The 22,136-nt window shown below is 38.6% G+C and overlaps 1 protein-coding gene across 4 annotated transcripts in view; it reads left to right on the forward strand.

The window, feature by feature from the left end:
- Window positions 1-22,136, forward strand: part of tprb (translocated promoter region b, nuclear basket protein) — a 70,085-nt gene that overhangs the window by 20,815 nt on the left and 27,134 nt on the right. For all 4 annotated transcript variants that reach the window (XM_078407605.1, XM_078407607.1, XM_078407606.1 and 1 more), the window contains exons 6-29: window positions 1,897-2,061; window positions 2,463-2,555; window positions 2,878-2,958; window positions 3,879-3,966; window positions 4,062-4,202; window positions 4,285-4,379; window positions 5,097-5,294; window positions 5,821-5,928; window positions 6,211-6,437; window positions 7,708-7,871; window positions 8,750-8,898; window positions 11,801-11,949; window positions 12,704-12,866; window positions 13,241-13,375; window positions 13,739-13,879; window positions 13,980-14,142; window positions 14,677-14,843; window positions 16,313-16,465; window positions 17,638-17,754; window positions 18,236-18,439; window positions 19,078-19,262; window positions 20,381-20,528; window positions 20,727-20,864; window positions 21,791-21,922. In XM_078407605.1, the coding sequence (XP_078263731.1) occupies window positions 1,897-2,061; window positions 2,463-2,555; window positions 2,878-2,958; window positions 3,879-3,966; window positions 4,062-4,202; window positions 4,285-4,379; window positions 5,097-5,294; window positions 5,821-5,928; window positions 6,211-6,437; window positions 7,708-7,871; window positions 8,750-8,898; window positions 11,801-11,949; window positions 12,704-12,866; window positions 13,241-13,375; window positions 13,739-13,879; window positions 13,980-14,142; window positions 14,677-14,843; window positions 16,313-16,465; window positions 17,638-17,754; window positions 18,236-18,439; window positions 19,078-19,262; window positions 20,381-20,528; window positions 20,727-20,864; window positions 21,791-21,922 (3,504 nt within the window). The remainder of the gene's footprint in view (window positions 1-1,896; window positions 2,062-2,462; window positions 2,556-2,877; window positions 2,959-3,878; window positions 3,967-4,061; window positions 4,203-4,284; window positions 4,380-5,096; window positions 5,295-5,820; window positions 5,929-6,210; window positions 6,438-7,707; window positions 7,872-8,749; window positions 8,899-11,800; window positions 11,950-12,703; window positions 12,867-13,240; window positions 13,376-13,738; window positions 13,880-13,979; window positions 14,143-14,676; window positions 14,844-16,312; window positions 16,466-17,637; window positions 17,755-18,235; window positions 18,440-19,077; window positions 19,263-20,380; window positions 20,529-20,726; window positions 20,865-21,790; window positions 21,923-22,136) is intronic.

The raw sequence follows: 22,136 nt of genomic DNA on the forward strand, positions 1-22,136 counted from the left end.
GAGTGGGTGGATGCATGGCAGATGCAGTTTAATGTGGATAAGTGTGAGGTTATCCACTTTGGTGGTAAGAATAGGAAGGCAGATTATTATCTGAATGGTGTCAAGTTAGGAAAAGGGGACGTACAATGAGATCTTGGTATCCTAGTGCATCAGTCACTGAAAGGAAGCATGCAGGTACAGCAGACAGTGAAGAAAGCCAATGGAATGTTGGCCTTCATAACAAGAGGAGTTGAGTATAGGAGCAAAGAGGTCGTTCTGCAGTTGTATAAGGCCCTAATGAGACCGCACCTGGAGTACTGTGCAGTTTTGGTCTCCAAATTTGAGGAAGGATATTCTTGCTATTGAGGGCGTGCAGCGTAGGTTTATTAGGTTAATTCCCGGAATGGCGGGACTGTCATATGTTGAAAGACTGGAGCGGCTAGGCTTGTATACACTTGAATTTAGGATGAGAGAGGATCTTATCGAAACATATAAGATTATTAAGGGTTGGACATGTTGGAGGCAGGAAACATATTCCCAATGTTGGGGTAGTCCAGAACCAGGGGCCACAGTTTAAGAATAAGGGGTAGGCCATTTAGAACGGAGATGAGGAAAAACTTTTTCAGTCAGAGAGTTGTAAATCTGTGGAATTCACTGCTCAGAACGCAGTGGAGGCCAATTCTCTGAATGCATTCAAGAGAGAGCTAGATAGAGCTCTTAAGGATAGTGGAGTCAGTGGGTATGGGGAGAAGGCAGGAACGGGGTACTGATTGAGAATGATCAGCCATGATCACATTGAATGGTGGTGCTGGCACGAAGGGCCTATTGTCTATTGACGAGGGTAATATATAAGGTGAATGCAATCTTTTGCTCAGGGTAGGGGAACCGAAACCTTGATAGAGGGCAAAGGTTTAAGATGAGAGGAGAAAGATTTAATGGGAACCCGAAGGGCAACTTTCTCACATAGGGTGGTAGATATATGGAACGGGCTGCCGGAGGAAGTAGTTAGTAACAGTAACATTTAAAAGACAAAAAGACATTTGGACAAGATATATGGAAAGGAAAGGATAAAAGGGGTATGGGTCAGGCACATGGAAGTGGGACTAGCTTGGATGGGTCTTAGTGGTCAGAGTGGACGAGTTGGTCTCATCATGCACATATTATTGGACTCATGCACGTATTCATAGATATGTTTGAACGTTTTGAAGGTGGGGCTTGTTGTTGATCTTGTGAGTATGTGGGCAATGATGGTTGATTGTAGCAGTAATTCACAAGGTGAGATTCCTGGAATAAAATTGAGTTTTATGAAGAAATTGAATATTTTGGGCTTCATTTACTGGAGTTAACAATGATAAATGATTGCATTGAAAAGTGTAAGATTTTGAAAGACATTCACAAGTAAATGCTGAGAGTCCGTTTCTTCTGGCTGGAGCATCAAAATTAAATACAGTGGTTCCAAGAAAAGGTCAAATACTGCGTTTCATGCAGCAAGTGTATCACCTGCCAGCACAAAGGCTTTCCACAAGTCAGGAACGTGATAAAATATTCTCCACTTGCTCCATCTGGATCAAAGCAGGCTGTTTGATTTATATCGTTCCCACTGCCTAAATATTCTGCTGAATGATCTGATAACGTAACCTCTAAGGAAGATAAGTAGCAAATGCATGGGAACACCAGTACCTGCAAGTTCTATTTCAAGAGTTGGATGTTCATCATTGTTAGGTCTAAAATGCTCTCAACCTGAAAACACAATGGAAATACATACCCTCACTAATCGGAGTTGTGCACACCACATTCTTAAGGGCTATTTGCGGTGGGTAATCATTGCCATCCTTGCCTGTAACACCCAGATCTCGAAAATGAATAAAAACTTTTTTTTGATCCTCTTGTTACTAAACCCTTTTCTTTTTTTTGCAGTATCGTGAGAAACGTCTTGAGCAAGAAAAGGAATTATTAATGAGTCAAAACAGTTGGTTGAACACAGAATTAAAGACAAAAACTGATGAGCTGCTAGGATATCGTCGAGAAAAAAGTAATGAAATTCTCGAACTCCGGTGTAATTTGGAGAACAAAAAAGATGAGGTAATCTGTCTCTTGTGCTTGGTGAATACAAAGGAATACAGTTTCTTCATCAACAATCCTAAGTGCATCTCTTTTTAGCTGCAAGTTTACTTTCGAGAAGAGCCATGGGATTTTTTTTCATTTCTGAACTCAATGAAAGGGACTTGGTTTAATATTAAAAAAGTAGAAATTCAATTAATATACAACTCACATTTTGCACAGTTCCAGGGCTATAACCTATCACCTTCTGACTTGAAGGGTGTTTGCTGCTGAATGAGCTTGTTTTTTTACCCTTACCTGTGAAACCTTCCTGAAAGCGTTTGAGTTTGATTCTTTCCTACTGGGTTGCGGCGTTGTTGATTTTGACTGCAATGCTTTACATGAGTTGCGGTGTTGTTGATTTTGACTGCAATGCTTTACAGGTCTGTAGCCTGGAAGAACAAATCCGTACTTTAAAGTCAGCTAAGGAAAACTTTGAGGAACAAGTTGAGGATTTAATGAATAAGTTGAAGGAGGTTAGTATTTTGTTCACTATCATTGAATGAGCATCAGATAATATTCCAAAATAGAGTGTATGGCCTCAACCCATTTGTGACTACATTAACGTAGTCGCCTGTTGTTAATTTCTTAATTGTGTTTCTTTTTTTTCTTACAATTTTAAAATGTGCTGTTATACTGATAAGTCACCACTAGTTTGTGTACAACTTGGCAGCACGTTTTAGAAATTAAACCGTTTGGTGTCGGGTATTTTACTAAAAATCAATTTGTAAGCGTTGATGCATGGGGCCTGTCCGGATTTGTACAACCTTCAATAGTTATGTATTTTTTCACAATTAGTCCAAGGAACAGTCAGCAACCATGGAAGAGAGGTTTCGAAATGAATTGAATGCACACGTGAAGCTGTCCAATTTGTACAAGGTATGTTTTTGTTTTTCTGCATTTTATTAATAATTTTTGCGTAATGATTTGTTAATTCTGTAAGGAAGATCTCTATCCCAAATGACCATAGCATGGGTCTTTATCCCTGCATTGTCTGTCATTCTATCTTGTCTAACTTCCTAATTCTCGGCATTAACTTAAATGTATCCATTCCATCAACTTAAATGTTATCTTGAAGCTAATACATTCCTGCATGTACTTCATACCACTTTTTGTTGTCAGAACATTAAACATTTTTACATTTGACTTTGATGTGGTTGAAAAGTTGCAGTGGCTCTAACCCTCTAGGAAGTGCCACTGTCTCTGTTCCTCCATCCTAGTTTAAAATATCACAGAGCAGTTCCAGATATATGTAAGAAAATAACTGTAGATGCTGGTACAAATTGAAGGTATTTATTCACAAAATGCTGGAGTAACTCAGCAGGTCAGGCAGCATCTCAGGAGAGAAGGAATTCCTTCTCTCCAGAGATGCTCCAGATATATGTGAACCTTTTTATTCCATGGATAATGGTTTTGGTAACCACTTTAACGTGGTAATCCCAAATATCCAGCATGATTCACGCCTCCATGACAAAAGGAGAATTCTGCCTTTTTTAATGGTCCTGCATTTTTCACAACTTGGCCACCAAAGATGGATCCCCTTGGTGATTGACGATTTATCTGTTTTTAGCATTGGTAGCTTTTTTCCAATCTCCATCAATTTTCATGTCATTATTTTTATTTATTTTTTGATTTTGACAATATCCTCTCCTTTAATGTGTGTTGAAACTGAATATATCGTGTTTTAACTGTTTGCTTTTCTTTATGGATTGCCTTTTTTGTTCACGAGTGTTTGGATTTTTAAAACAACCATGCACGAATGTTGTATGGTATAAATGCCAAGCCTTGAATGTTTGCAGGGTGCAGCTAATGACTCTGAAACTAAAGCAACGGAACTCAGCAGAGCTGTCGAGGAGCTTCACAGTCTATTGAAGCAGGCAAATGAAGGTATGTCAACCTCAAGCATTCTGCTGCATTTTATGTTGGTTTTTGTATATGGTTTGAGGTGCTTGTAAAATTATGTTGATTGTCATTTGTTATAGCTCATAAAGTAACTGAAGATCGGCTGAGTGAGACAGAGACCTCTAAAAGCAGAGCAGCTACTGAACAGCATGAAAAGATCATGAAACTTGAAAAAGAATTGGAAAATGCTAACCATCTTCTTACAACGACCAAGCTTAAAGGTGCCTTATTAGTTTGATACTGAAGGCTATTCAGGAACAGTAAAAATGGTTTGACATCTGACAATGTGTTTTTTTATGGTAGGAGCTGCCAATCTATCAGAAGATGAGCTAGCAGCTATGTCACCTACTGCAGCTGCTGTGGCCAAGATTGTGAAACCTGGAATGAAGCTCACAGAGGTACATTGGTTGTGTTATCTAACTAATGTTTACTTCAGTATATCTTTCCTATAGAAGTGCATTTTCAAAGGGTTGGAATAACACACAAAGTTCTGCCACTGGATATCATATCAAAAAGTTGCAACCACCATGTTGTACTTTATATCGGGGTAGCTCACATGTTGTGAAATAATGTTTGTTGTTGATTTTTCTTTTCCTATACTGTGATAGTTGGAATAGAGCACGGCAGTATTTAATTCCAAGATCCTGAAATAGATGATATTATAATGTGCGGAATTGCCGCATTCTAGATTCAAATTTTCTTTGCTTTGTGCAGTTCTTTACAGGCAGAGAAGAAAGTAACATTTTCAGTTCACGACTGACCTTTTCCTTGTATCTTTACAGTTTTTCTTGCTACCAATTTGCAAGAGAAACAATCTGGTAAATAAGTGGTTAAGACCCATCAAAGCATCTTTGTGTTGAGAAGCAGCAGCAGCAGCTGCTTTTTATAGCTGAGGCTTCAATCGTTATTTCCATAGATTATAGTCGCGTTAATAATGCTGAAAACCTGTAACTGAAATTTACATCAGTAAATGCATGGCGTGTTGTTTATTGGTTTGTGACATTACAGCAGTGAAAATGCAGAGTTTTTGCTAAACACTAATATTATTTGGAATTAGATTACATTGTATGCACAAATGTAATTTGGATGAAATTAAATACTTAATGTCTTTGCAGTTATATAATGGATATGTTGAAGCCCAAGATCAGTTGCTATTAGCGAAGCAGGAAAATAAGAGAGTGAATAAGTATTTGGATGAAATTGTGAAAGAAGTTGAGATGAAGGCCCCGCTTCTGAAGCGTCAGCGCGAAGAATATGAACGTGTGCAGAAGGCTGTGGCTAATCTCTCCGCCAAATTAGAAGATGCCATGAAGGTAGTTTTTGTTCTAAACCTGCTTGCCAGTTATTTGGTTTGAAAATATCTTTGCTTACATAATGCATATTTCATACGTAATTGCATTCTGAAAATGCAAATATGCAGGGAATAGAATATTTGTCACAGACAAGCAAATGGGATCAGTGGAGATATGTGCAGTGATTGTGGACCTGGTGGTTGGAAATTTCCTTTTCTAAGCTGTATCACTCTATACTTCTATATTTAATATAAAGAAATGTAAAAATGTATATTTGTAACTTTTTTTGAGCAATCATTAGGTTTTTCTATTTTAATAATGAATCTCACTTGCGTATTTTGCAAAATCCGGTGATCAAAGTAGTCTTGTGAAAGTTAATGGGAACTATGGATAATCGTTGAACTATCATTATAAAATAAATTCTCCAGAACCGCTTCAGTATATTTTGTATGTGGAAACATTTCTCTAAACATGCTACATAAAAACAATTAATGTTGTAAAAGAATTGTTGCATTATGTGAATCACTGGTGAAATCTGCTTCCGTAGGAAATTCGACGTTTGCAAAAATGTACTGATGAGGCGAATAAGCATGCTTCATTGCTTACCAGGGAGAACCAGAGATACAAAATGCAAGTGTCAGATCTCTCACAGCAGGTTAGCATTTAATGCTTATTGTGTTTTGTCCTAATATCAGCTTTCTTTGTGAAACAATAATCGTGTGAATGGAGGGAATAAATCAAAACAGAAGCTTTCCTGCCTAATTTAACTTTGTCAAGCTTTGTGTTGGTTTGAGATGTTTTCACCTGGGACGATATTACTATTGATGTGCCTTATTGATGTAATATCCTCTAGAGAGATCTAAAGTTGCAGTTATCTTTGTGTGTAATTGACTTGCTAATTGCTCGTGTGACATAGATATGTTTGTGTTTGATTCAGAATAGGGTGCTTCTGATGGAATTAGAAGACGCACGAGGAAATCATATTTTGCGTGAAGACGAAGTTAGTTCTGCTGACATAAGCAGTTCTTCTGAAGTCATTTCACAGCATCTGGTGACCTATCGCAATGTTGAGGAACTGCAACAACAGAATCAACAACTACTGGTGACTGTTCGTGAACTAGCTGAAAAACAGGAAAAGGAAGAGCAGGAAAAAACTACTTCACGGTTAGTGATGCAAATTATTTAGAATTTTTTAAACGTTGGTTGTGGATCTGAAAATGTCTTGTAAACCCGTTGAAAGGTTGCTTTCTTTTTGCTGCACAATTATCTGTGCAGGTATATATCAGTTTCATCTCTTAATGCTGCCCACAGAAGAATTAATTTAACATTTGTCCTCTGGTCATATTCTGGTCATTTGAAAAACCTTTCTTGGTTTCTATCTTGTTTCTGTAAAAACAAGATCATGCTGGATACTGAAGCCAGGCTGTATCAGTGGAAAGAGGAAAAGCTGTTGAAGGTACAGGCCAATGACTTAAATGTGAGCGAGGAACAATTAGAATGCAAGCCTGCTCTATGTTGCAGAGAACGGAGAAAGCAAAGGGAAAAGAGTTTAAAAGAGTTGAGATGAAGAGCAACTGAATGATAATAAGATGGTATTGAAGGTGACAATTGGCAGTTAAGGTTTGTTAATTGCAACTGAACCACCTGGAGGAGCTGCTTCCAGTGGAGGACCAATGAGAACAAACATGGGAAAAATGGAACTGCGATGCAGAACACAGCAGTTGATGGAAATCAGAAGTGAAAAAGAATGCTGGCAGTACCCAGCAGTTTAAGCATCATCTGTGCAGAACATGCAAACTAGAGATGTCCTGTACATTCACAAAACCCAATTTGCATTCTGATTTTGTGTTCAAACCACTTTTGTTTGTACCACAGGATGACTTCCATCCCTAATTATTGTACCATATATGATTTCTTTCCTAAATGAATTTTAGTTTCCTGTAAATTAATGAATCAATGTCAGAATCTACTCAATCCCATCATGGCATTGCTGTTATTCTAAACCCGACCATTAAGCAAGTCGTGGATGCTTTCTGGCAGCATTCTGTGCTGATTTTCTTTGTGAATTAATTGCATCAATGGGTTTAACACTTTTGATTCAGACCCTTGATTAGTACGGGTGTCAGGGGTTATGGGGAGAAGGCAGGAGAATGGAGTTAGGAGGGAGAAATAGATCAGCCACGATTGAATGGCAGAGTAGACTTGATGGGCTGAATGGCCTAATTCTGCTCCTTTTACGTGTCCCAAAATCTTTGGCCTTTTTGTCAATTACCCTATTTCCTGCTGTCTCGTGTCTCTGCTTTCGGTTTCTGATAGACATTCGTTGCTTCGCCGTCACTGGTCATGCCCTCACTGGTCAAGAGGAAGTGTTTTCTCTTCCTAAATTCTACTGAAAAATATTTCAACCAATAAAATTAATCTTTTTGAATTATAGAATTTCTGAACTTCAGCTGAATCTTGCGGAGGCTCTCAATGAACTTGAGCGACTTCGTGAAGCCAGAAGTCATCAGATGCAACTAGTGGAATCAATTGTCCGACAGCGGGACATGTACCGTACGTTGCTTGCACAGATGACTGGGGTGACAATTCCAATCCAGGGTAAGGAGGGATGCATCAAATGTTATTTAATTGAGAGGAATGTGAAAAAATGAGAGTGAGAAATGTTTGGTACAATTTATGGTTCTATGGCAGTGCCATAGGAAACTCATGACTGCAATCGTGCAGTGGGGTCAAGTAGAAATTAATGGATTTGATCCAATCATCTAATTGAAAAATAGGTACGTGTGGTGCTCTGATGTGGTACTTCACAGAAGTAAAGACAAATTGTCCCATAGTCTGTTGTGTGACCAACAGTACGGTGCAACAGATCAATAAGTTATTCATGGAATGCAAGGATATGAGCTTAGTGGGAATCAAATGTGATCTTGCTGAATGGTGAAGCAAGAGTGAGCAGCCTTTTATTTCTAAGGGTGTTTATGGAGGGCAAGGCGCAAGAGATTGAATAATGTGGAGCTTAGGACTGAATGGGTCATACATTGCTGGTGTTTCAGTCCAGGAACATATGTTGGTGCGACGTCTGGAGTGATCAGCAAGCATGTTGGGCTATAAGATTTCATCATTTAACTGGAGCAAAAATAATCATTAAGGATGTAGCTATTAAAATGTATTTGGTATCACAAAATGCTGGAGTAACTCAGCAGGTCAGGTACCTTGCTCATTTCCTCTGGCTTCCGGCATAAATTTCACGTGTTGTCCTGGAGTAGTCTTTTACCCTCTTGCTTTTAACATGCAGGTAGTTCTGCTATAATGCGATAGTTCCATTCCAAAGAAATTTGGGAAAGGGGGATTGGGGGCTAGAGTTTCAGGCCAGTGATAACCACCAGGTCAATGGCCAAATCAACCAAGTCAATTTTCTTAAGATAGTTCAAAAGTCATAATTAAGTTTTTGTTCTTCTGCTGCCCACAAACAAAATTAGGTAACACAACAGAAGAAATGCCTTTAATCTCATCCACTCCGAAAAGGTCTCCAGGTCAAACAAAACCATTGCCACTCACATCCACTCCAGCTCCAATTCCTTCAGTGGAATCTACAGAACTTGTTCAAGCAAGAACAGCATTGAAACAGGTAACAAAGTCAAAAATTGTTACTTATGTAAAATTTATAGACCATCAAACATTTTACTGTGTTTTTATAATGGTATCACAGTGGAAAAATTGTGTAAATAATTATAATGGTAAACACTGGTTAATTTTCATCATTGTATGTATTTGTTGTTGAGTTTAAAACTAATTTTTGACATTTCAATCACAAATTCTTATTCTGTATAACAACAATGACATGGCATATGTATGTTAATCATATCTAATCTTCTTAATTGGTGTATGTATCATTGCCCTCGTCAGTAAAACATATCCATGTTTTCTTCCCCTAATTCAACATTTATCCATTTCCCAAATCTGATGCATTTCTGATTCATCACATTTACCCTCTGTAATGTTGACAGAACCAGGGAATTAGAGGAGCAAATATGTGGAAGATTGTAGACAGCTGTAAGAATAATAAGATTTTAAGAACAGGAGGTACTTCCTTTCATTTGCTGGGATTGTCATAGTGCCAAGTATGAATAAAATAAAACGGGGAAGGTGGCTCAACCGTGGCTAATGAGGGAAATTAGGGAGATTGTTAAATCTAAGGAAGAGGCATATAAATTGGCCAGAGGAAGCAGCAAACCACTGGCAGAAATTTAGAATTCAACAGAGGACAAAGGGATTAATTAAGAGGGGGGAAAATAGCATGAAAGAAAGCTTGTGGGGAATATAAAAACTGACTGTTAAAGCTTCTTTAGATATGTGATGAGGAAAAGATTAGTGAAGACAAATGTAGGTCCCTTACAGTCAGAAACAGGTGAATTTATAATGGCGAAACAAGGAAATGCCAGACCAGTTAAACAAGTACTTTGTGTCATCCTTGGAGAAAACAGAACCAATGTCCCGGAAATACTAGGGGACTGAGGATCTAGTGGGAAGGAGGAACTGAAGGAAATCCACATTAGTCAGGAAATGGTGTTTGACAACTTGTTGGAACTGAAGGCAGATAAATCCCAAGGGCCTGATGGTCTGCATTCATGGGTACTCAAGGAGGTGGCCCTAGGAATCGTGGATGCATTGGTGATAATTTTCCAATGTTCTATAGACTCTGGATCAGTTCCTATGGACAGGAGAGTAGCTAATGTAACCCCCCCTTTTTAAGAAAGGAGGGAAGGAGAAAATAGAGAATTATAGTCCAGTTAGCCTTACGGTAGTGGGGAAGATGCTTGAGTTGATTATTCAAGATGTAATAGCAGCACATTTGGAAAGCAGTGACAGGATCGGTCCAAGTCAGCATGGATTTATGAAGGTGAAATCATGCTTGACTAATCTTCTGGAATTTGTTGAGGATGTAGCAAGTAGAATGGATAAGGGAGAGCCAGTGGATGTGGTGTATCTGGACTTTCAAAAAACCTTTGACAGGGTCCCACACGAGATTAGTGTTCAAAATTAGAGCTCATGGTGGGGGTAGGGTATTGACATGGATAGAGAACTGGTTGGCAGACAGAAAGCAAAGAGTAGGAATTAACAGGTCCTTTTCAGAATGGCAGGCAGTGACTAGTGGGGTGCCACAAGGCTCACTGCTGGGACCACTGTTATTTACAATATATATTAACGATTTAGACGAGGCAATTACAATACAATGCAATATATTCCTTTACTTGTCCCACACTGGGGAAATTTACAGTGTTACAGCAGCAAAGTGGATAGCAAGAGACATTCATTATAAATAAAAATAAAGATAAGGATAATCGTCATCATTTATTGTGTTTTACCTTTACTGTTACTGTAATGTAACATCTCCAAGTTTGCGGATGACACAAAGCTGGGTAGCAGTGTGAGCTGCGAGGAGGATGCTATGAGGCTGCAGGGTGACTTGGATAGGTTGGGTGAGTGGGCAGATGCATGGCAGATGCAGTATAATGTGGATAAATGTGAGGTTATCTACTTTGGTGGCAAGAACAAGAAGGCAGATTATTATCTGAATGCTGTCAGATTAGGAGAAGGGGAGTGCGTGCAGCAAGACCTGGGTGTCCTTGTACATCAGTCACTGAAAGTAAGCATGCAGGTACAGTAGGCAGTGAAGAAAGCAAATGACATGTTGGCCTCCATAGCGAGAGGATTTGAGTACAGGAGCAAGGAGGTCCTACTGCAGTTGTACAGGGGCCTGGTTAGACCACACCTGGAGTATTGTGTGCAATTCTGGTCTCCTAATTTGAGGAAGGACATTCTTGCTATTGAGGGAGTGCAGCGTAGGTTCATCAGGTTAATTCCCAGGATGGCTGGACTGACATGTGATGAAAGAATGGGTCGACTGGGCTTGTATTTACTGGAATTTAGAAGGATGAGAGGGGATCTTATAGAAACATAACATTCTTTAGGGATTGGACAGGCAAGATGCAGGAAAAATGTTCCCGATGTTGGGGGCATCCAGAACCAGGGGTCACAGTTTAAGAATAAGGGGTAGGCCATTTAGGTCTGAGATGAGAAAAAAACTTTTTCCCCAGAGAATTGTGAATCTGTGGAGTTCTCTGCCACAGTAGGCAGTGGAGGCCAATTCACTGGATGTTTTCAAGAGTGTTAGATTTAGCTCTTAGGGCTAACGGAATCAAGGGATATGGGGAGAAAGCAGGATCGGGGTACTGATTTTGGATGATCAGCCATATCATTTTGAATGGCGGTGCCGGCTCGAATGGCCTACTCCTGCACCTATTTTCTATGTATCTATGAATGAGCTGCAGGTGTCAGTGATCTCGTGTATTATAGGAGATTTAAAATCTTAAATCTGCAGTAATGTCTGTAAATTACTGAATATGCTAAATTTCAAAGTTAATAATATAACTTTATAAAGGGTTTAAATCATTGTTTGTTAGAACCAGAAAATAAATGTGTGCAGAGTGCTAACATTTTAAGATTCTATTTTAAAAATCTCTTTTCAGCTTCAATTACATTTTGAAAATTACAAAAAGGAAAAGGGAGAGAATGACAGAATATCAAATGAGCAGAATGAGAAACTTCAAGATCAACTGACCCAGATGAGAACTCAAACCACAAAACTGTCCACACAATTAGAATTCGCTTCCAAACGGTATGCGTGGAGAATCAGAACCTATTGTTACTATGATTTTCAGGGACACTCATTTAGAAACTATGATTCCCCAAAATTGCCCAAACTGCTACTTGCTGCATTCTAATTATGAAAAGTTATTTAAAAATATATTTTTTAAAGTATTCTCCAGGGTTTTTTAACTCTGTTTTTTGACCCATTCGTCTTCAGTTAATTAAATTCCAACAACACTTCTTCCACACTTCTGAGAAATTTGATCCTGTTCACACCTTAGACTGAATGTTTAGGGGTCAGCAGTACATCCAGTACATTGTTCTCTTTCTCTTATAAATTTCCAAATCATGCGTACTAATTCTAAAAAATGGGGATAATGAGTGGGGAATCTTTCATCACTGACCTCACTTACTGTGGATGGGCACAAAATATGGGGTGGCACAGCTGGTAGAGCTACTCCCTTACAGCACCAGAAACCCGGGTTCAATCTTGACCTTGGTGCTGTCTGTGTAAAGTTTGCTGTCTGTGTAAAGTTTGCACGTTCTCCCTGTGACCGCGTGGGTTTTCTCCTGATGATCCGGTTTCCTCCCTCATCCCAAAGACGCGCGGGTTTGTAGGTTACTTGGCCTCCGTAAATTGCCTCCAGTGTGTAAGGAGTGGATGCGAAACTGGGGTAAGATTGAACTTGTGTGAACAGGTGATCGATGGTCAGCGTGGGCCGAAGGGCCTGTTTCCATGCTGAATTTCTTTTTTTTAAAACGTAACAAATTTTTGCATTTAGATATGAGATGCTGCAAAACAATGTAGATGGATTCCGCCGTGAAATAGCTTCTTTGCGAGATAGATGTCAGAAGCTTACCACAACTGTTCAGAAGCAAGAGCACATCATAAACAGCATGACCCAAGATTTGCGAGCATCAAATGAAAAATTGGCTTTGGAGGAGGTGAGAATTTTATTAAAACGCTATCCCACATGGTTACGTGACAGTTTATGTAGTGACATTTACGTTGTATTAAAGGAGTCAAGGTATTTTTTGACTATTGCATTAAATTAATATTCCATCCTATTTGAAATATCTTTGAAGTGTTTCACATGTTCTATGCCATTGCACATTATTTGTACATTAAATTAATTCTGTAGGCGGCATAAAATTAATTAATTAAAAATATACCATATTTTCTAAATCTTTCATATTTTTATGGAAAAGATCCATTTCATTTGAATAGTATTGGAATACTTTCGTTTGAATAGTGGTGGAATAGTTTTGGAAAGCAGAGCAAGTGAACATTTTGTTTATATTCCCCAACTCCCATGCAGACTCGAGGAGAAAATCTGAGGAAAGAGAAAGATATGTTGAAAATGGTAGAAATGCGCCTCACCCAAGAACGGGATTCAAAGTTTGCAGAGCACAGGGGACAAAGTTTGCTACTAACAAATTTGCAGTCAATTCAGGTATGCTATGCACCATTTAGCCCTGTCACGTGTGACAATAAAGTATTCCATTCCATTTGCGAAATTGGGCGAAGAATAAAATTGATTATTTATACAAGATTTAATATCGGCAGTAATATAGATTATGTTGAAATTATCTTGTAGTTAACTGATATTTTCACTTTCCAAAGTGTATTTGGTAATAAAATGTATCATAGAAGAATAATATCTTAACAGGACGAGGTTATAATAGCCCATGGAAACGGCATTAAGTTTTGAGGGAAGTTTTGGTCTGTTTTCTTCTGGAATATGCAGAATTAGTTATTTTTTGAGAAAATCCCTTGTTCACAAATCTATTTCCATTTAATTTTTGACAATATCTAGCTGAGTTTGGAACGTGCGGAAACTGAGACCAGGCAACGTTTAAACAACCAGATTGAAAAACAAGAGCGTGATATTGAGAAACTGAAAAAGAAATGTGACTATGAAGTAGATCAACGTCATTTGCTTGTCAGAAACCAAGAAGTACGTTTGTATCCTTTAAAAAAAAAAAGATACAAAATATATAATGTTTTTAGTCATATGTTTAGACAAATTTAATATAATTTCTGTTCTTTTTTTAAAGATCCAACTTAGGGAAGTCAAGAAGCAGCTTGAAACAGAGTCTGTTCTTCACACAAAGACAAAAGAACTTCTGAAAAATTCAGATCAAGAAATTAGTACCTTGAAGTTACACCTTAATAATATTGAAGCTAAATTGGCAGAGACTATCGGGAGCGTTTCCAAAGGTAAGCCATCTGCCGGGACGTGGTTTATATCTGTAAATAGATCCATGTTTTTCTGTCTCTTTCTTTACCTAGGGCTCACTCCCACCTCCTTTCTTTAAAGTAGAATAAACCTTCAATATGGATATTCTTGTTATGTTTGCTGGCTGATGGGTAATGTGCATCTCTACGTTTAATGTATAAATTCTAATTTGATTCTTGTTTTGTTTCTAATTATACCAACCGTATTATTGCTTGTCAATTGGTTATATTGACAAAAATCTGTTTCAATTCATAATGCATGAAAAAAATAGAGAGAATCCTAGTTTTTGTTTCTCCCCCACCCCCCATTCCACCCCATCCTACACACTTGGACGTGGGTTGAGTTAGCGACTAAATACTTATTGGTGGAGTTTATTTTGGAGAAATGTTAGAAAGTTAGTTCACTGACATCAATTGTAAAGGATAATTAATTGGAATAAGTTCCTCCATATAAAGTGTGGAATTATTGTTAATAGAAATTATAGTTGTTCATGTACTTGTCTGATTTATTTCCAGGTGAATGTAACATGGAAGAAGATGTTGATAACCTCCGCGCACAGCTTAGACAGGCTGAGGAGCAAGCAAGTGACTTAAGAGAACGCCTCAAGACTACTACCACCAATGTGGAACAATACAGAGATTTGGTCCTTAGTTTGGAGGAGTCTCTCAGTAAAGAGAAACTGGTCAGTAACTTGTACATGCATCACTTTAAAGAAATGTAATGTTTCCTGTGGTTATGAGTGTAACAACAGAAAATAGGAAGCAGGAAGGAGCATGCCAACGAGCCTTCTCCACAATTCAGTAAGCGGCACGGTGGCGCAGCGGTAGAGTTGCTGCTTTACAGCGAATGCAGCGCCGGAGACTCAGGTTCGATCCTGACTACGGGTGCTGTACTGTAAGGAGTTTGTACGTTCTCCCCGTGACCTGCGTAGGTTTTCTCCGAGATCTTCGGTTTCCTCCCACACTCCAAAGACGTACAGGTATGTAGGTTAATTGACTGGGTAAATGTTTTTTTTTTAAATTGTCCCTAGTTGTGTGTAGGATAGTGTTAATGTGCGGGGATCGCTGGGCGATGTGGACTTGGTGGGCCGAAAAGGCCTGTTTCCGCGCTGTATCTGAAATATGAAAATAAAAATAATGGCTCATAGAATTTTAGTCTCAATGCCCTATTTCCTGCCCAATTCCAATTTTGGGAGTCAACAGAGTAAACATTTTTAAAGCACTGCTTGCCGTTTGCGTGTTTTTAAATATCAAGACCACTGCATTGCTCCTGGAACAGTTCAAGGTTTCAAGGTCAGTTTATGTCACATGTACCAATTGTCACAGGTACAGTGAAATTCAGATTACTATTGCTATTGTGTTCAGCACAGTTTCTCTTTATCCAGTTCCTTCAGGCCAACATTTTATTAGCATTCCTATATAATTGCCTTATCTGCATTGTTGTTTGATACACTAGGAGCTCCATTTGGATCCTTTCCTGATGTATCATTTTGTAGTCTTGCTCCACTTGATAATTCACTTTTTCATTCTTCTAGAATGGCTAGTCAACTTCTTGCCCACTCAATTAATTTGTATCCCTTTATGGGCTCTGTCCTCGTAACTTGTATCAGGAGCAAATTTCAAAGAGCCTCTATTTTTAAAGGAGAAACCAGTTAAATGGTTGTTCAATTCAACTATTTTTCCCGTCGTGAACTGACATTGAATGTAAATGACAGCTATATTTTGCGCTGGAAAATTTCTCTTCAAACTGACGTCCCTTCTATAAACATAGCATGAATAAATAAGAATGGTGATGTGTATTTGCACCCTTTTACATTTTGTTGCCTGATATTCAGTTCTGTGGCCTGAAACCATAGCCTCTTGCCCTGTTTGCTTTGCAAAATCTGGAGCACTTTGTTTACTGCAGGGATTCAAGGCATGCAGAAATGGGAATAATTAATTGTATTTCTTTATCTTAAAAATTTGCCACTTATCCTTTAATTCTGCTGTTTCAATTTATGCCTATCAACTTGCAATATACTGAGCCTATACAAATAATTTTGCGTGTGACTGGTATTTGGCTCAGTAGCTGGGACTGGATCCATACACCACCAGAATTTATTGGAATGTTGTGAATAATTTTACATATTTTGTGCTTGCTGTCTGCTCTCAGGTAACAGAAGAGGTGAGGGTTGCGGTAGAATCTCGACTCAAAGAATCTGCAGAATATCTGGTGCAGTTAGAGAAACGTTTGGTGGAAGCTGAGAATGAAAAACAAGCTCTCACTGACGAGAAGCACAAAGCGATTGAAAATTTGGAGCAGCAGGTAATCAAAGTATATAGGAAATGGCGATCGTAATCGCTTGTAAGACAAAAACCCATTCACAAATTGTTGTTTAGCAGATCGAATGTTTTAATTCTGAGATGGGTAAAGTTAGATGGTTCAGTATTCAGATTTATTTATTCAATGGTGCTTTTATTGTCATGTGCGAAGTGCAAATACACAGTGAAATTATTTTCTTACAAACAGTCTAGTAGTTTTGCCATACCCAAACACATCTCTGATTGGCAAATTTTACAGAAATAGTCTACTGATCCGCATGCAAGAGGCGTTACGTTTTGGTGCCATTTTCAAAATCCTGTCTGCACTCTAGTTCTGAGCAGCGGCAGATCCAGACAAACTCCAGCCTCTGCGGACTGCCTTGCCTTATTCCTTGCTTTACCCACTCTTTCTGCTAAAAATGATAGATTACTTAAATGAAAGACAAGTAACTTGCACTTGAATTTTGAAAGCTCTTGGAAAATGGCATAATTATATAAATAGTTTGTGTAATCATAATGGCAACATAATTTCATTTAGTCATATGTAAAATTTGGTTGTTAATTGCTGTAGTAATGCAGGATCTTTTAATTACAGGAATGATCAGTGTTACTGTTGGCATTAACATTTAACTTTATACACATGAGGATGTGCACAATTTTACAAATTAAATACGTGTTTAGCTAGGAGTTGTCCGAATGATGAGCATCACCAGATCATCAAATGTTAGTTGTGTGTTTAACCCGTCTGATGATTTGACTTGACCTATTTTTGGATCAGCCAAAATGATATAGCAATGAAGAGCTCTTGAGCATATAATGGATCTCTTTCAAGCAGTAAAAATGGATTACAATTTCCTATAAGGCCTTCATACATTTTCAAGTTATCTTTTTAAATGCTGTGGTTAAATGAAATAATGAATTAATGATGTCAATCTACTAGAGTGATTTTGATCTGGATGTAGAGTGACATGAGCCTCAAGGCGTTGGCTTTTTTCAGTTGTGCCAGTTGATATGAAAGAAGCACATGCATGTATTTGTTTTTCTTTTAAGAAAGCATGTGGTCATGCTCCAGATTTAATAATGACACTGAAATTGGAATCTTCTTATCATTTTATTACTGGTGCATATGTGGATGCAGCTTTATTTTAATCCATTGTTCCATTATTTTAATTGAAGACATCTGAACTGAGGAGGAATCTGAGCAGCCTTCAGGCAGAGCTTCAGGATGCTGTTCAGCGAGCTGCTGCTGCAGCAACCAATGAACAGCAAGCAAGGGCTGACTGCCACGAACAGGTATGTGTTAGGTACATTGGGCTCAGTAGCTCTGAATGTTGTGTGAATCATGGCTGATCAACACTTACAAATACATTTCAACTCTCTCAAAGGACCCACAAGTATTTTACAAACTTCTTTCACTTTTGAGAGAGTTGAGCATTATTTCTAAGTGTGTATATGTATAAGGGAGTTATATTCATGACTGTGAGACTAAATTCTGCTCCAAGACCATGTACAAGTTTGAATGCGATACCACTGTAGTGGGCCGGATTTCGAACAATGATGTGATGGAGGAAGGAGATAGTGAGTTAAGTAAAATGGTGTCAGGACAACAACCTCCCCTCAACGTCAGCAAGACAAAAGAGCTAGTTATTGACTTCAGGAAGTGCGGTGGTTGTGCACTTTCCAATCAGCATCAATAGTTTTTTAAAAGAAACATTTTCAAGATATTTGTTTTGTTTCAGTTTTATTACTTTAATTAAAAGACTGGTGTTTTTAGGCCAGAGTGGCATCTGAAGCACAGAACAAGTATGAACGTGAACTGATGCTGCATGCTGCTGATGTGGAAGCACTACAGATTGCCAAGGAGCAAGTTTCAACAAATGCACAGGTTCGGCAGAAGTTGGAAGATACTGCTCAAAGGGCTGAGGCCCAAATGTTGGAGTGCAAGGCTGCTAAGGCTGAAATTGAAAGAATGTTAAAGGTAAGTAGCTTGGGAATTTGGGTTAATTTCATTCCAGGATATATATTTGTCAACGAAAATGACATGATTACATTTATCCGACCTCATCTTGTTTTTAGTTTTGTTTCTTAAAATAATATCTAAATATTCTCAGTTGAATTTAGATGTCGTTTGTCTATTTTGAATCCTGTGTTGATGCCTCAATCCATTGCCATTTTTGTTTGTCCACCTCCTTGGCACTTTTTAATATAACTTCACCCATTTTGAATTATTTTTTTGTTTACAATACAAAGTTGTAGTCTTTGAAGATCAATCTAATCAATTTCCTGCCTTTTCACTAGTAAACCATTTTCCTTTTGAGTCTTGCCCAAATTGTTATCCTTTATTTCTTCCTAATCAATGGAGCATTGGAAATAAACATAGCAAACGGAATGGCCTTTAGCAGTTGTTTTATAAGTTGACCAACTATGGGCGAGTACTCCAGTACGCATCCTTATCTACCTTGTCTTCAATTTTTGTTCAGAACAATTTCTGGATATGATGGAAATGAGGCCATTTAAATCTGATTGAATGTAATAAAATGCTGTGCACTTTTTAGAATAAATTTGAATGAAACTGGTTGAAGTTTATCATATTTTCAATGAGGATATTTTGTGTAGGATGAAGTTACCAAACTGACTGCACGTTGTGAGGATCTGCAGAAACAGAACAAGATGTTGCTTGAGCAAGTGGAGAGCCTTAGTGATAAGATTGTGACTGCAGTGCAAGAAACAACTCAAAATTCCTTCAGTGTCTCTTTCAATGAAGAAGGGAAGTCCCAGGAACAGTTACTTGAAATTCTGAGGTAAATGTGATAATAGTGTGGCATATTCATTGAAATGATAGAATAAAACAATGTTGGGAAGCTGCATTTATGTTACAACATTTGGGCTGCCAGCATCTTATTTAAATCAAAATTAAGTTGCATTGTCCTGGTAGGAAGCTTCATTTGTATCATAAGAAATTGGAATTGGAGAACTTAACAGTCTGCATTGTCAAGTGAAATCTTTGTAACTAGCATAAGCTATGTGCCCTTACCAGCAATTCCATTTCCTCTCCCAGCATTTCCTCTATTGCTGCACCAGATTGTGTCTATTAAGGGCAGCTTATATACAAACCCAAGCTGAATTCTGTTCACTTGACAAAATCCATCACAAAGACCCATCCCTGATGTGGTATGCCTGAGTCCATATGCCACTGAAGCCCATGTTTATAATGGTCTTCCATTGACAAGATTCCTTAATAAAGTTTGTAATATCCTGCATCAACTTCTATTTCTCCGTTGCCTCTGATTTGCTTATCCATAACCAACTGCCTTCAAGCCTGGTCTTAAACATTGTCTTTACCTCCACCAGACCCCCCGCCTATCATCTTGACTTCACTGGATTTTGTCTCCCATTCTACCACTTTGCCATAGCAAATTTATTTCTGTGCAGTATCTTGGGATGCTTTTCTTAGAGAATCAGAGGATGGTTTGGGAACTTATTGAATTAGTAATTTTGTACTGAAATATTTTGTCAGCAAGAATTATTATTTTAAATTTAAGGGTTTGTTATAACAGATAAATTGTTTCCTATTATATTGGGATAAAGCTTACTGCATGCATTGTATATGAGTGTGATTTGATGCCGAGGTTTTCCATAGATGTAAAAGATTAATCTCTTCTCTGAGGTTGATCTGCAGAACCCCCACACTTGCCCGTCCACATTTATAGTGTATACCTTTAATTTATAGTCGAGTTGTGCTACTTTGGTATCTTACTACGTTTCCGCAACATTACAGAACATGTACATTGAATTGTTAGCCTTTGTGGGATCTGTTGTGACCCGCTCGTTTTGGCTAATAATCGCACATGCAAAAGAAGAAAGTGAACCTGAGAAATGAAGACATTTAACATTTTCAATCTAAATCTGCACACCATAGGTTTGTGCGACGTGAAAGGGAAATTGCAGAAACCAAGTTTGAGGTTGCCCAAGTGGAGGCTCTGCGCTATCGTCAACGAGTGGAGAATTTGGAGAGAGAGCTGAAGGAGGTGCAGGACAGTCTCAACTCTGAAAGGGAAAAGGTCCAGGTAATTGTTCTAGTTTGAGCTACAAAATCTCCGCAGAAAACATTGGAGGATGGAATAGAAAAGGGGGGAAATTGTAAGCTTTTGACCAATGAAGATATTGCTGGCAACCATTCATTTCAAATTTTGTTTAAGTATTTTTAACATACAACTTTTTTGATTTGGCAATTTGCTTTACAGTTTGAATTTGTTTTTGGATAGGTAACTGCCAAAACTCTGGCACAACATGACGAGCTGATGAGAAAGACCGAGACAATGAATGTTCTAATTGAGACGAATAAAATGCTACGAGATGAGAAAGAAAGGTTGGAGCAAGAACTCCAGCAATCAAGGGCAAAGGTCAGTATACTTCCCGAGATCAGCATTTTGCAAGGAATTAGTAAAATGGGCAAGTCAGTTCAGTCCTGTCATGCAGGTAGAGTTTGCATACTTTGAGCACTGGTATACAACGCACCACTAGAAATAACAACAGTCAAGCAGATAATGGTTTCAGAATAATGGGGTGTGTACAGGCATGATTGAGTAGCCTTGCTCTTTGAAATTGTACAAAGAGATCTTTGACAGGACTGTATGCCCACTTAAGAGTCGAGTCAAGTCAATTTTATTTGTATAGCACATTTAAAAACAACCCACGTTGACCAAAGTGCTGTACATCAGTTCAGGTACTAAGAACGAACATACAATGGCACACAAACATAACAGCACAAACAGCATAAACAATTCACAGCACTTTGTGAGTAGAAATAGGTTTTGAGCATGGACTTAAAGGAGTCGATGGAGGGGGCAGTTCTGATGGGGAGAGGGATGCTGTTCCACAGTCTAGGAGCTGCAACCGCAAAAGCGCGGTCACCCCTGAGCTTAAGCCTAGACCACGGGATAGTCAGTAGCCCCAAGTCGGCTGACCTGAGGGACCTGAAGATAGAGTGGTGGGTTAGAGGATTTTTGATATGGGGGGGGGAGGGGCAAACCCGTTTAGGGCTTTGTATGTGAATTGGAGGAGCTTGAAGTTGATTCTGTGCCGTACTGGGAGCCAGTGGAGAGAGGCCAGAATCGGGGTGATGTAGTCCCTTTTACAGGTACCCTTTTAAGAGAACATGTAGGTCCTGGAAAAGGTGTGCCCCCTGTCAACATATCGAGTCGGTTCTAGGCATTGAACTGTTCCTATCCATTGGGCTTTTATGAATTATTATTCAAGAAATAGTACATTTTTAGGGAGCACTAACTTGAGATGCAAATAGTATAATGGTTTGTTGCATGATTCTTAGATTCGTAAGCTAGAATCTGACATCCTTCCTCTTCAAGAATCCAACACTGAGCTCAGTGAGAAAAGTGGTATGTTGCAAGCAGAGAAGAAATTGCTGGATGAAGATCTCAAACGCTGGAAGGCCCGTGCCCAGGTATGACAGGCAATTTATTTAAATTATTATTCATTGCATTTGGAGGTTCAGTTGCTCATTGCCATTTGTGTAGCTTTTGGCTGGAGAGTCCATATTAATAACAATTGGTGCTACAATGAGGGTAGTCTCAGATTTATGGCATTGAGGTAAAAATGTGGGATCTATCTATGTTTGGTGTCCTGTAAGGCGCCTTTATTTTTCTGACAAATACTAA

Source organism: Rhinoraja longicauda, chromosome 11 (assembly GCF_053455715.1).
Source record: "Rhinoraja longicauda isolate Sanriku21f chromosome 11, sRhiLon1.1, whole genome shotgun sequence".
In the NCBI taxonomy this organism is placed as follows: domain Eukaryota; kingdom Metazoa; phylum Chordata; class Chondrichthyes; order Rajiformes; family Arhynchobatidae; genus Rhinoraja; species Rhinoraja longicauda.